General features: G+C 54.8%; 1 protein-coding gene across 1 annotated transcript in view; it reads right to left on the minus strand.

Moving 5' to 3' along the window:
- Positions 1-16,613, minus strand: part of LOC144952388 (phospholipid-transporting ATPase IF-like) — a 130,739-nt gene that overhangs the window by 3,426 nt on the left and 110,700 nt on the right. Inside the window, 5 exon segments of the mRNA XM_078882780.1 lie at positions 36-101; positions 1,827-1,992; positions 6,213-6,316; positions 12,401-12,466; positions 13,426-13,567. Of these exon segments, the coding sequence (XP_078738906.1) occupies positions 36-101; positions 1,827-1,992; positions 6,213-6,316; positions 12,401-12,466; positions 13,426-13,567 (544 nt within the window).

Genomic DNA, 16,613 nt, shown 5'->3' on the forward strand with positions numbered 1-16,613 from the left:
GGGGGGGTGGAGGAGAGGGATGGGGGGGCCCCCACCTCTGAGTGACGGGCTGTGCCGTTTGCCCCGTACGGCTCCCTCCTCCGCTTCTTCCTCTCCGCCATCTGGGGGGGGTGGGAGTGGTGGTGCAGCGGTTAGCGCTACGCTGCGCTACGAACCCGGCGACACGGCCAACACCGGTGACGATTACCTGAACCGGTCTTGGGCCTCCCCTAGGTCGACTCGGCCTGAAATGAGTACTTGGTGCGGTGTGCAAACATCGCCACTGGGGAGACAAAGGCGGCCGGGCGTGGTGCTGGCCACCCACCCCCTCGTGCACCGTTCCGGCCTTCATAGGTGCTCGCTAACAGCACTTGCCCCTACAGTCTGTTAAGGCTATACGGGGGATCTTTGTCTTTGTAGTCCGGCAAAACAACCCACTACCTCCTCGTGGTGCCGGACGGGCAACGCTGTCGTGGGCAGTGCCGTGGGGGGGAGGGCCAATTCCGATTGGCCCTCTCCCCTCATGGCGTCTGTGACCACCACAGCGGCTAAACGTGGGCTCTGGACGGGTGCGAGGGGCTGGTAACCCCTCCACCTTCAATTCATTATCACTAAACCACGACCACAACATTTTATAAATAAGCTTGTGCCGGAGGCCCCGGGGGGACAGGCGTCTATGACGTCTCCTGGCCAAACCCCATTTGGCGGAGCCAGGAGACTGAATCTTCACCCTCGGGGCTCCTCCAGAAACAACTAAAAAGCCACTACGTGTGGCCACGTGGAATGTTCGAACGCTCACTGCGGAGGAGAGGCTGCCACTCCTCTGTCGGGAGCTGGACCGGTACCGCCTGGATCTCTGTGGCATTCAGGAGGTCCGGTGGACCGGCTCTGGCTCCTGCCACCATGAGGGGTGGACAGTCCTCTACTCGGGGCAGGAGACTGCCAAACAACAGGGTGTGGCTCTTCTTCTGAACAAAAGAATGAAGGGGGCGTGGGAGCGTGGCGGTGAGGTGTGGGAAGCTGTAAGCCCCAGGCTACTTTGGGTTCGCCTTCCCATCAACCAGAGGCGAGGAGTGGTGGTCGTGGTTACTTATGCCCCCACCGAAGACGAACATCTGTGGAGGGATTAAGGCAAGGCCGACGAGTCAGATGCCTTCTATGACCTCCTGTCAACAGGTGCTGGCTAAAGTGGCCACTCGGGATAGAGTCATCTTGTTGGGTGACTTCAATGCCCGAGTTGGTCATGATGCTGGCACCTGGTCTGGAGTGATTGGAAGGCATGGGCCAGATCAGCTCAATAACGGTAGGAGGCTGCTAGATTTTTGTGCAGCCCATGGGCTTGTAATTACCAACACGCTGTTCCGGCATTGGTGCATCCGCACAAGATCATGGATGCATGCCGGGTCCAAGCAAGAACATCTGCTGGACTACATAGTGACGGACGCGTGTGCGTGCACGTGTGTGCACGTGTGTGTGTGTGCACGTGTGTGTGCACGTGTGTGTGTGTGCGTGTGTGTGTGTGTGTGCACGTGTGTGTGCTTGTGTGTGTGTGTGTGTGTGCGCATGTGTGCGTGTGTGCAGTCACCTGCAGTGCGTGCGTGAGGGTGGGCCACGTGCTGCGTGCGTGCACTTGTGTGCGCGTGTGTGCGTGCGTGTGTGTGTGTGCGTGTGTGTGTGTGTGTGTGCGTGCGTGCGTGTGCAGTCACCTGCAGTGCGTGCGTGAGGGTGGGCCGCGTGCTGCGTGCGTGCGCGTGTGTGTGCGTGCGCGTGTGTGCGTGCACGTGCGTGCGCGTGTGTGTGTGTGCGCGTGCACGTGTGTGCGTGTGTGTGTGCGCGTGTGCAGTCACCTGCAGCGCGTGCGTGAGGGTGGGCCGCGTGCTGCGTGCGTGCGCGTGCAGGAAGAGGTCCGGCACGGCGGCCAGGGTGGCGACCACGAGGGCGGCAAGGCCGCACGGAGCGGCCGACAGCGCCATGCGCACCACGCCCACCATGTCCTGGTGACGCAGTAGGGGCCTGTACACACACACACACAGACATAGTGACACACAGACACACACACAGTGACACACAGACACGCGCACAGTGACACACAGCCATGCGCACCACGCCCACCATGTCCTGGTGACGCAGTAGGGGCCTGTACACACACACACACACAGACATAGTGACACACAGACACACACACAGACATAGTGACACACACACACACACAGTGACACACAGACACACACACAGTGACACACAGACAGTGACACACAGCCATGCGCACCACGCCCACCATGTCCTGGTGACGCAGTAGGGGCCTGTACACACACACACACACACAGACATAGTGACACACAGACACACACACAGACATAGTGACACACACACACACACAGTGACACACAGACACACACACAGTGACACACAGACAGTGACACACAGCCATGCGCACCACGCCCACCATGTCCTGGTGACGCAGTAGGGGCCTGTACACACACACACACACAGACATAGTGACACACAGACACACTCACAGACATAGTGACACACACACACACACAGTGACACACAGACACACACACAGTGACACACAGACAGTGACACACAGCCATGCGCACCACGCCCACCATGTCCTGGTGACGCAGTAGGGGCCTGTACACACACACACACACACAGACATAGTGACACACAGACACACACACAGACATAGTGACACACACACACACACAGTGACACACACACACAGACACACACACACACAGTGACACACAGACACACATACAGTGACACACAGCCATGCGCACCACGCCCACCATGTCCTGGTGACGCAGTAGGGGCCTGTACACACACACACACACAGACATAGTGACACACAGACACAGACACACACAGTGACACACAGACACACACACAGTGACACACAGACACGCGCACAGTGACACACAGCCATGCGCACCACGCCCACCATGTCCTGGTGACGCAGTAGGGGCCTGTACACACACACACACAGACAGACATAGTGACACACACACACAGACACACACACACACAGTGACACACAGACACACACACAGTGACACACAGACACGCGCACAGTGACACACAGCCATGCGCACCACGCCCACCATGTCCTGGTGACGCAGTAGGGGCCTGTACACACACACACACACAGACATAGTGACACACAGACACACACACAGACATAGTGACACACACACACAGACACACACACACACAGTGACACACAGACACGCGCACAGTGACACACAGCCATGCGCACCACGCCCACCATGTCCTGGTGACGCAGTAGGGGCCTGTACACACACACACACACAGACATAGTGACACACACACACAGACACACACACACACAGTGACACACAGACACACACACAGTGACACACAGACACGCGCACAGTGACACACAGCCATGCGCACCACGCCCACCATGTCCTGGTGACGCAGTAGGGGCCTGTACACACACACACACAGACATAGTGACACACACACACAGACACACACACACACAGTGACACACAGACACACACACAGTGACACACAGACACGCGCACAGTGACACACAGCCATGCGCACCACGCCCACCATGTCCTGGTGACGCAGTAGGGGCCTGTACACACACACACACAGACATAGTGACACACACACACAGACACACACACACACAGTGACACACAGACACACACACAGTGACACACAGACACGCGCACAGTGACACACAGCCATGCGCACCACGCCCACCATGTCCTGGTGACGCAGTAGGGGCCTGTACACACACACACACAGACATAGTGACACACACACACAGACACACACACACACAGTGACACACAGACACACACACAGTGACACACAGACACGCGCACAGTGACACACAGCCATGCGCACCACGCCCACCATGTCCTGGTGACGCAGTAGGGGCCTGTACACACACACACACAGACATAGTGACACACAGACACACACACAGACATAGTGACACACACAGACACACAGTGACACACACACACAGACACACACACACACAGTGACACACAGACACACATACAGTGACACACAGACATGCGCACCACGCCCACCATGTCCTGGTGACGCAGCAGGGGCCTGCACAAACACAGACACACAGTGACACACAGTGACACACAGTGACACACACACAGACACACACACACACAGTGACACACACAGACACACACACACACAGTGACACAGACACACACACACACAGTGACACACAGACACACACACAGACACACACACACACAGTGACACAGACACACACACAGACACACACACAGTGACACACATACAGTGACACACAGACACACACACACAGACACACACACAGTGACACACAGACACACACACAGTGACACACAGACACACAGACACACACACAGTGACACACAGCCAGTGACACACAGACACACACACACACAGACACACACACAGTGACACACACAGACACACAGACAGTGACACACAGACATGCGCACCACGCCCACCATGTCCTGGTGACGCAGCAGCAGCATGCACGCCCACCAAGCTTGGCAGCCTGGGTTAGAGCTTAAATATACGCTGCCAAGCTTGGTGGTGCTCATTCAGACGCTGTCTTTCCGACAGCCCTGTTCTTCACCTGAGGACGGCTGCTTGCGTTGTGTCCGAAACGTCGTGAGAATTGTATTTTATTATGTTTAATGATTGTATTACTTCCCTTCTACGTGACTTTACCGAAAGAACCAAGAAGATGAATCCCTGCAGTCACGAAAGCTTTAAATCGAAATTAAAAGCAAATTTAGTAAAATTAAGAAGTGTAATGCAATGCAACACAGAGGGTCGGCTAACACACAGTTAGCGCGTAGCCCGGTTGATTAACGTTCTTACAAAGATTGCTAATTAGAAGTAAAGTGCGTGTGGGTCTGCCCACGCTGTTTCCGTGTCTGTGTTTAATCACATTTTACCAGCACACGCAGCACACACCAGTTGACCCCCAGGTGACCCCCCGTGACCCCCCGTGACCCCCCCAGATGACCTCCCCAGGTGACCACCCCGTGATCCCCAGATGACTCCCCCCAGATGACCCCCCCAGGTGACCCCTCCTGTGACCCCCGCGACTCCCCCAGATGACCCCCCCAAATGACCCCTCGTGACCCCCAGATGACCCCCCCAGGTGACCCCCCTGTGACCCCTGTGACCCCCCCAGATGAACCCCCCAAGTGACCCCCCCAGGTGACCCCCCTGTGACCCCTGTGACCCCCAGATGAACCCCCCAGGTGAACCCCCTGTGACCCCTGTGACCCCCCCAGATGAACCCCTCAGGTGACCCCCCCCCAGGTGACCCCCCTGTGACCCGTGACCCCCAGATGAACCCCCCAGGTGACCCCCCTGTGACCCCTGTGACCCCCCCCCCCAGGTGACCCCCCCCAGGTGACCCCCCCGTGACCCCCCCCCCGAGGTGACCCCCCCCTCCCCCACCCACCAGAGGGCAGATCCGAAGAGTGCGGAGAACAGGAAGTAGAACCCCAGGGAGCCCCACGTGACCCCCCCCCCCAGGTGACCCCCCTGTGACCCCCCGTGACCCCCAGGTGACCTCCCCCCACCCACCAGAGGGCAGATCCGAAGAGTGCGGAGAACAGGAAGTAGAACCCCAGGGAGCCCCACGTGACCCCCCCCCCCAGGTGACCCCCCTGTGACCCCCCGTGACCCCCAGGTGACCTCCCCCCACCCACCAGAGGGCAGATCCGAAGAGTGCGGAGAACAGGAAGTAGAACCCCAGGGAGCCCCACGTGACCCCCCCCCCCAGGTGACCCCCCTGTGACCCCCCGTGACCCCCAGGTGACCTCCCCCCACCCACCAGAGGGCAGATCCGAAGAGTGCGGAGAACAGGAAGTAGAACCCCAGGGAGCCCCACGTGACCCCCCCCCCCCAGGTGACCCCCATGTGACCCCCCGTGACCCCCAGGTGACCTCCCCCCACCCACCAGAGGGCAGATCCGAAGAGTGCGGAGAACAGGAAGTAGAACCCCAGGGAGCCCCACGTGACCCCCCCCCCAGGTGACCCCCCTGTGACCCCCCGTGACCCCCAGGTGACCTCCCCCCACCCACCAGAGGGCAGATCCGAAGAGTGCGGAGAACAGGAAGTAGAACCCCAGGGAGCCCCACGTGACCCCCCCCCCCCAGGTGACCCCCCTGTGACCCCCCGTGACCCCCAGGTGACCTCCCCCCACCCACCAGAGGGCAGATCCGAAGAGTGCGGAGAACAGGAAGTAGAATCCCAGGGAGCCCCACGTGGCCACGTGACTCAGCCACGTCCAGTGGTGCGTGTCGAGCGCCAGCTGGGTGGGGCGGAGAGACGGGGGCAGCCATCATCATCATCACCATCATCATCATCACCATCAGCAACATCACCACCATCATCATCATCACCACCATCAACACCAGCAGCACCATCATCATCATCATCACCATCACCACCACCATCATCATCATCACCACCAGCAGCATCATCATCATCATCACCATCAACACCAGCAGCACCATCATCATCATCACCATCATCATCATCACCATCATCATCATCACCATCAGCAGCACCATCACCAGCAGCACCATCATCATCATCACCATCAACACCACCATCATCACCATCATCACCATCAACACCACCATCATCACCATCATCACCATCAACACCACCATCATCACCATCATCACCACCATCATCACCATCATCACCATCATCACCACCATCATCACCATCATCACCATCAACACCACCATCATCACCATCATCATCATCATCACCACCAGCAGCACCATCATCACCATCATCGTCATCACCATCATCATCACCATCATCACCATCATCGTCATCACCACCAGCAGCACCATCATCATCACCATCATCACCATCATCATCATCATCACCATCATCAGCAACATCACCACCACCAGCAGCACCATCAGCACCATCATCATCATCACCATCATCATCATCACCATCATCATCATCATCACCACCATCATCATCACCATCATCAGCAACATCACCACCATCAGCAGCACCATCAGCACCATCACCATCAGCACCATCATCATCATCACCACCAGCAGCACCATCATCACCATCATCAGCATCAGCACCATCATCATCATCACCATCAGCACCATCAACACCAGCAGCACCACCACCACCATCAGCACCATCATCATCAGCAACATCATCACCACCATCAGCACTATCATCAGCACCATCACCATCATCATCATCAGCACCATCATCATCATCACCATCAGCACCATCATCATCAGCAGCACCACCACCACCATCAGCACCATCATCATCAGCAACATCATCACCACCATCAGCACTATCATCAGCACCATCACCATCATCATCATCAGCACCATCATCATCATCACCATCAGCACCATCATCATCAGCAACATCATCACCACCATCACCACCATCATCAGCACCATCACCATCATCATCATCAGCACCATCATCATCAGCACCATCATCATCATCACCATCAGCACCATCAACACCAGCAGCACCACCACCACCATCAGCACCATCATCATCAGCAACATCATCACCACCATCAGCACTATCATCAACAGCACCATCAACACCAGCAGCACCACCACCACCATCAGCAACATCATCACCACCACCAGCACCATCACCACCATCATCACCATCATCATCATCAACACCACCAGCACCATCACCACCATCATCACCATCATCATCATCAACACCACCAGCACCATCACCACCAGCAGCACCATCATCATCACTATCACCACCATCATCACCACCACCAGCAGCATCATCATCATCATCAACACCATCATCATCGTCATCATCAGCACCATCATCATCATCACCATCATCAGAAACATCATCATCACCAGCAGCACCATCACCATCACCATCATCACCATCATCATCATCACCATCATCATCACCATCATCAACACCATCATCAGCACCACCATCATCATCATCATTATCACTATCACCACCATCATCATCATCACCAGCAGCACCATCGTCATCATTATCACCATCACCACCATCACACCAACAACCATCATCATCACCACCACCATCAGCACCATCATCACCAGCAGCACCATCATCACCACCACCATCAGCACCATCAGCACCATCATCACCATCAGCACCATCACCACCATCAGCACCATCATCATCATCATCACCACCACCAGCAGCACCATCACCACCATCAGCACCATCATCACCATCACCACCATCAGCACCATCACCAGCAGCACCATCATCATCACCATCACCACCATCAGCACCATCATCACCATCACCACCATCAGCACCATCACCAGCAGCACCATCATCATCACCACCACCATCAGCACCATCATCACCATCAGCACCATCACCATCACCACCAGCAGCACCATCATCACCACCACCAGCAGCACCATCACCACCATCACCACCATCAGCACCATCACCACCATCACCACCATCAGCACCATCATCACCACCACCAGCAGCACCATCATCACCATCAGCACCATCATCACCATCACCACCATCATCACCATCATCACCATCAGCACCATCATCACCATCAGCACCATCACCACCATCACCACCATCAGCACCATCATCACCACCAGCAGCATCATCATCACCATCAGCACCATCACCAACATCATCACCATCAGCACCATCATCACCACCACCAGCAGCACCATCAGCACCATCATCACCATCATCATCACCATCAGCACCATCATCACCACCACCAGCAGCACCATCACCACCATCAGCACCATCATCACCATCATCACCACCAGCAGCACCATCATCACCACCACCATCACCACCAGCAGCACCATCATCACCATCACCACCATCATCACCACCACCATCAGCACCATCATCACCATCATCACCACCACCAGCAGCACCATCATCACCATCACCACCATCATCACCATCATCACCACCACCATCAGCACCATCACCACCACCAGCATCATCACCATCACCACCATCAGCACCATCATCACCACCATCACCACCATCAGCAGCACCATCACCACCATCATCACCATCATCACCATCATCATCACCATCATCACCACCACCAGCAGCACCATCATCACCATCACCACCATCATCACCATCATCACCACCACCATCAGCACCATCACCACCACCAGCATCATCACCATCACCACCATCAGCACCATCATCACCACCATCACCACCATCAGCACCATCATCACCACCATCAGCAGCACCATCACCACCATCATCACCATCATCACCACCACCATCAGCACCATCACCATCACCATCATCACCATCACCACCATCAGCACCATCATCACCACCACCATCAGCACCATCATCACCATCATCACCATCACCACCATCAGCACCATCATCACCACCACCAGCATCATCATCATCACCATCACCACCATCATCACCATCATCACCACCACCAGCAGCACCATCACCACCATCAGCACCATCACCATCATCACCATCAGCACCACCATCACCACCACCAGCATCATCATCATCACCATCACCACCATCAGCACCATCATCACCACCACCAGCATCATCATCATCACCATCACCACCATCATCACCATCATCACCACCACCAGCAGCACCATCACCACCATCAGCACCATCACCATCATCACCATCAGCACCACCATCACCACCACCAGCATCATCATCATCACCATCACCACCATCAGCACCATCACCATCACCACCATCAGCACCATCATCACCACCACCAGCATCATCATCATCACCATCACCACCATCAGCACCATCATCACCACCACCAGCAGCACCATCATCACCACCATCAGCACCATCATCACCATCATCACCACCAGCAGCACCATCATCACCATCATCACCACCACCATCATCACCACCACCAGCAGCACCATCATCACCACCACCATCACCACCATCAGCACCATCATCACCATCATCACCACCACCATCAGCACCATCACCACCACCAGCATCATCACCATCACCACCATCAGCACCATCATCACCACCATCAGCAGCACCATCACCACCATCATCACCATCATCACCACCACCAGCAGCACCATCACCACCATCAGCACCATCACCATCACCACCATCAGCACCATCATCACCACCACCAGCATCATCATCATCACCATCACCACCATCATCACCATCATCACCACCACCAGCAGCACCATCACCACCATCACCACCATCATCACCACCACCAGCATCATCATCATCATCATCACCACCATCAGCACCATCATCACCACCACCATCAGCACCATCACCACCATCATCACCACCACCATCACCACCATCATCACCATCATCATCACCACCAGCAGCACCATCACCACCATCATCACCACCACCATCACCACCATCATCACCATCATCACCACCACCATCAGCACCATCACCACCATCATCACCACCACCATCACCACCATCATCACCATCATCACCACCACCATCAGCACCATCACCACCATCATCACCACCACCATCACCACCATCATCACCATCATCACCACCACCACCACCACCAGCATCATCACCATCACCACCATCAGCACCATCATCATCACCACCACCATCAGCACCATCATCACCATCAGCACCATCACCATCACCACCATCAGCACCATCATCACCATCATCACCACCACCAGCAGCACCATCACCACCATCAGCACCATCACCATCACCACCATCAGCACCATCATCACCATCATCACCACCACCAGCAGCACCATCACCACCATCAGCACCATCATCACCATCACCACCATCAGCACCACCACCAGCAGCACCATCACCACCAGCAGCACCATCACTATCACCACCATCACCATCATCAGCACCATCACACCCACAACCATCAGCATCACCATCACCATCACCACCATCATCATCATCACCATCACCACCCATCAGCATCACCACCATCGGCACCATCATCAGCACCACCATCACCACCAGCACCAGCAGCACCATCAGCACCACCATCAGCACCATCAGCACCATCAGCACCATCAGCACCATCAGCACCATCACACTCACAACCACCATCAGCATCATCACACCCACAACCACCATCACCATCACCACCATCACCACCATCATCACCATCGTCATCATCACCACCATCACCACCATCACCACCATCGTCACCATCATCACCATCGTCATCATCATCACCATCGCCACCACCATCATCAGGAAACTCCTGCAAAACGTGTCTCTGAGTCTGTGGGTCTCTGTGTGAGTCTGTGGGTCTCTGCGTGAGTCTGTGGGTCTCTGCGTGAGTCTGTGGGTCTCTGTGTGAGTCTGTGGGTCTCTGTGTGAGTCTGTGGGTCTCTGCGTGAGTCTGTGGGTCTCTGCGTGAGTCTGTGGGTCTCTGCGTGAGTCTGTGGGTCTCTGCGTGAGTCTGTGGGTCTCTGTGTGAGTCTGTGGGTCTCTGTGTGAGTCTGTGGGTCTCTGTGTGAGTCTGTGGATCTCTATGTGAGTCTGTGGGTCTCTGTGTGAGTCTGTGGGTCTCTGCGTGAGTCTGTGGGTCTCTGTGTGAGTCTGTGGGTCTCTGCGTGAGTCTGTGGGTCTCTGTGTGAGTCTGTGGGTCTCTGTGTGAGTCTGTGGGTCTCTATGTGAGTCTGTGGGTCTCTGTGTGAGTCTGTGGGTCTCTGCGTGAGTCTGTGGGTCTCTGCGTGAGTCTGTGGGTCTCTGCGTGAGTCTGTGGGTCTCTGCGTGAGTCTGTGGGTCTCTGCGTGAGTCTGTGGGTCTCTGTGTGAGTCTGTGGATCTCTATGTGAGTCTGTGGGTCTCTGTGTGAGTCTGTGGGTCTCTGTGTGAGTCTGTGGGTCTCTGTGTGAGTCTGTGGGTCTCTGTGTGAGTCTATGGGTCTCTATGTGAGTCTGTGGGTCTCTGTGTGAGTCTGTGGGTCTCTGTGTGTGTTTGCGGGTCTCTATGTGAGTCTGTGGGTCTCTGTGTGAGTATGTGGGTCTCTGTGTGTGTTTGTGGGTCTCTGTGTGAGTCTGTGGGTCTCTGTGTGAGTCTGTGGGTCTCTGTGTGAGTCTGTGGGTCTCTGTGTGAGTCTGTGGGTCTCTGTGTGAGTATGTGGGTCTCTGTGTGAGTCTGTGGGTCTCTATGTGAGTCTGTGGGTCTCTGTGTGAGTCTGTGGGTCTCTGTGTGTGTTTGCGGGTCTCTATGTGAGTCTGTGGGTCTCTGTGTGAGTCTGTGGGTCTCTGTGTGAGTCTGTGGGACTCTATGTGAGTCTGTGGGTCTCTGTGTGAGTCTGTGGGTCTCAGTGTGAGTCTGTGGGTCTGTGAGTCTGTGGGTCTCACCTTGACGTTGACGCAGATGACCATGGTGGAGAAGACCAGAGTCCCGAAGCTCCACTGGCCCTGGATCTGTGTGAACGCAAAGAGCAGAACGGAGGCATCGATCTCCACGCCCACCACCACCACCACCACCGCCACCACCACCACCACCACCACCGCCACCACCACCACCACCACCGCCACCACCACCACCGCCGCCACCACCACCGTCACCACCACCACCACCGCCACCACCACCACCGCCACCGCCACCACCACCACCACCACCGCCACCACCACCACCGCCACCGCTGCCACCATCACCACCACCACCACCACCGCCGCCACCATCACCGCCACCACCACCACCGCCACCGCCGCCACCATCACCACCACCACCACCACCACCACCGCCACCACCACCACCGCCGCGACCATCACCACCACCACCGCCACCGCTGCCACCACCACCACCACCACCGCCGCCACCACCACCACCACCGCCACCACCGCCGCCACCACCGCCACCACCACCACCACCACCACCGCCGCCGCCACCATCACCACCACCACCACCACCACCGCCATCACCGCCGATGATGATGGCCATGACAATGATGATGATGAGACCTCTCCGCTGGCCAGCAATGGCGCTCTGCGGCATGATCACGATGATGATGATGATGACGATGATGATGACGATGATGATGATGATGATGAGGATGATGACGATGATGACGATGACGATGATGATGATGATGACGATGATGACGATGATGACGATGACGATGATGACGATGACGACGACGATGATGACGACGATGACGACGATGATGATGATGAGACCTCTCCGCTGGCGAGCATGGCGCTCTGCGGCATGATCACGATGATGATGATGACGATGATGATGATGACGACGATGATGATGACGATGAGGATGATGACGATGATGATGATGACGATGATGACGATGATGACGATGACGATGACGATGATGACGATGACGACGACGATGATGACGACGATGACGACGATGATGATGATGAGACCTCTCCGCTGGCGAGCATGGCGCTCTGCGGCAGCAGCAGGAGGCTGCAGGGCCCCATGAAGACGGCGGCGGCGTGCAGCAGCCCTAGCAGCGTCCAGCGCAGGAACGCAGGCGGAGCCAGCAGGCGGTTATGGGCAATGTCCCTGCAACAGCAACAGCAGCAGCAGCAGCGCCATCGTCAACAACATCATCACCGTCACCATCATCATCATCACCGTCATCATCATCATCATCATCATCACCGTCATCGTCATCATCATCACCGTCACTGTCATCATCATCATCACCGTCATCGTCATCATCATCACCGTCATCGTCATCATCATCACCGTCACCGTCATCATCACCGTCATCATCATCATCAACAGCACAATCATCACCGCCATCGTCAACACCATCACCGTCATCATCATCACCGTCGTCATCATCATCATCACCGTCACCGTCATCATCACCGTCATCATCATCATCATCAACAGCACAATCATCACCGCCATCGTCAACACCATCACCGTCATCATCATCACCGTCGTCATCATCATCATCACCATCATCGTCAACGTCATCACCATCATCACCGTCATCATCATCGTCATCACCGTCATCATCATCATCATCACCGTCATCATCATCATCATCACCGTCACCATCATCGTCATCATCACCATCACCGTCACCGTCATCATCATCATCATCATCACCGTCACCGTCATCATCATCATCATCGTCACCGTCATCATCATCATCATCACCGTCACCGTCATCATCATCATCATCACCGTCACCGTCATCATCATCATCATCACCGTCATCATCATCATCATCACCGTCACCGTCATCATCATCATCATCGTCAACATCGTCATCATCATCATCATCACCGTCACCGTCATCATCATCATCATCACCGTCATCATCATCATCATCATCACCGTCACCGTCATCATCATCATCATCGTCAACATCGTCATCATCATCATCATCACCGTCACCGTCATCATCATCATCATCATCGTCAACATCGTCACCACTATCATCACCACCATCATCACCGTCACCATCATCACAATCATTACCATCATCACAATCATCACCATCATCACAATCATCACCATCATCACAATCACCACCATCGTCAACACCATCAGCGTCATCATCATCATCAACAGCACAATCATCAACGCCATCGTCAACACCATCACCGTCATCGCCATCGCCAACACCATCACCATCACCGTCATCGTCATCATCAACACCATCACCGTCATCGTCATCATCAACATCACCATCACCGTCATCGCCATCGCCAACACCATCACCATCACCGTCATCGCCATCGCCAACACCATCACCGTCATCGTCATCATCAACATCACCATCACCATCACCGTCACCGTCATCATCATCATCGTCATCATCGTCATCACCACCATCACCGTCATCACCAGCAGGCGGTTACGGGCGATGTCCCTGCAACAGCAGCAGCAGCAGCAGCAGCAGCGCCATCGTCAACACCATCATCAACATCGTCACCATCATCACCGCCATCGTCACCACCACCATCACCGCCATCGTCACCACCATCACCGTCATCATCATCATCGTCGTCATCATCATCATCACCATCATCGTCAACGTCATCACCATCATCACCGTCATCATCATCATCATCATCATCACCGTCATCATCATCATCATCATCACCGTCATCATCGTCATCATCACCGTCATCATCATCATCGTCACCATCATCATCATCATCATCACCGTCATCATCATCATCACCGTCACCGTCATCATCATCATCATCACCATCACCGTCATCATCATCATCGTCAACATCGTCATCATCATCATCATCACCGTCACCGTCATCATCATCATCATCGTCAACATCGTCATCATCATCATCACCGTCATCATCATCATCATCACCGTCACCGTCATCATCATCATCATCACCATCACCGTCATCATCATCATCATCATCACCGTCACCGTCATCATCATCATCATCACCGTCACCGTCATCATCATCATCATCGTCACCGTCATCATCATCATCATCACCGTCACCGTCATCATCATCATCATCACCGTCACCGTCATCATCATCATCATCACCGTCATCATCATCATCATCACCGTCACCGTCATCATCATCATCATCGTCAACATCGTCATCATCATCATCATCACCGTCACCGTCATCATCATCATCATCACCGTCATCATCATCATCATCATCACCGTCACCGTCATCATCATCATCATCGTCAACATCGTCATCATCATCATCATCACCGTCACCGTCATCATCATCATCATCGTCAACATCGTCACCACTATCATCACCACCATCATCACCGTCACCATCATCACAATCATTACCATCATCACAATCATCACCATCATCACAATCATCACCATCATCACAATCACCACCATCGTCAACACCATCAGCGTCATCATCATCATCAACAGCACAATCATCAACGCCATCGTCAACACCATCACCGTCATCGCCATCGCCAACACCATCACCATCACCGTCATCGTCAACATCACCATCACCATCACCGTCATCGTCATCATCAACATCACCATCACCATCACCGTCATCGCCATCGTCAACACCATCACCGTCATCGTCATCATCAACATCACCATCACCGTCATCGCCATCGTCAACACCATCACCGTCATCGTCATCAACACCATCACCATCACCGTCATCGCCATCGTCAACACCATCACCGTCATCGTCATCAACACCATCACCATCACCGTCATCGCCATCGTCAACACCATCACCGTCATCGTCATCAACACCATCACCATCACCGTCATCGCCATCGTCAACACCATCACCGTCATCGTCATCAACACCATCACCATCACCGTCATCGCCATCGTCAACACCATCACCGTCATCGTCATCAACACCATCACCATCACCGTCATCGCCATCGTCAACACCATCACCGTCATCGTCATCAACACCATCACCATCACCGTCATCGCCATCGTCAACACCATCACCGTCATCGTCATCAACACCATCACCATCACCGTCATCGCCATCGTCAACACCATCACCGTCATCGTCATCAACACCATCACCATCACCGTCATCGCCATCGTCAACACCATCACCGTCATCGTCATCAACACCATCACCATCACCGT

This window comes from Lampetra fluviatilis, chromosome 67 (assembly GCF_964198595.1).
Source record: "Lampetra fluviatilis chromosome 67, kcLamFluv1.1, whole genome shotgun sequence".
NCBI classification, from domain to species: Eukaryota; Metazoa; Chordata; class Hyperoartia; order Petromyzontiformes; family Petromyzontidae; genus Lampetra; species Lampetra fluviatilis.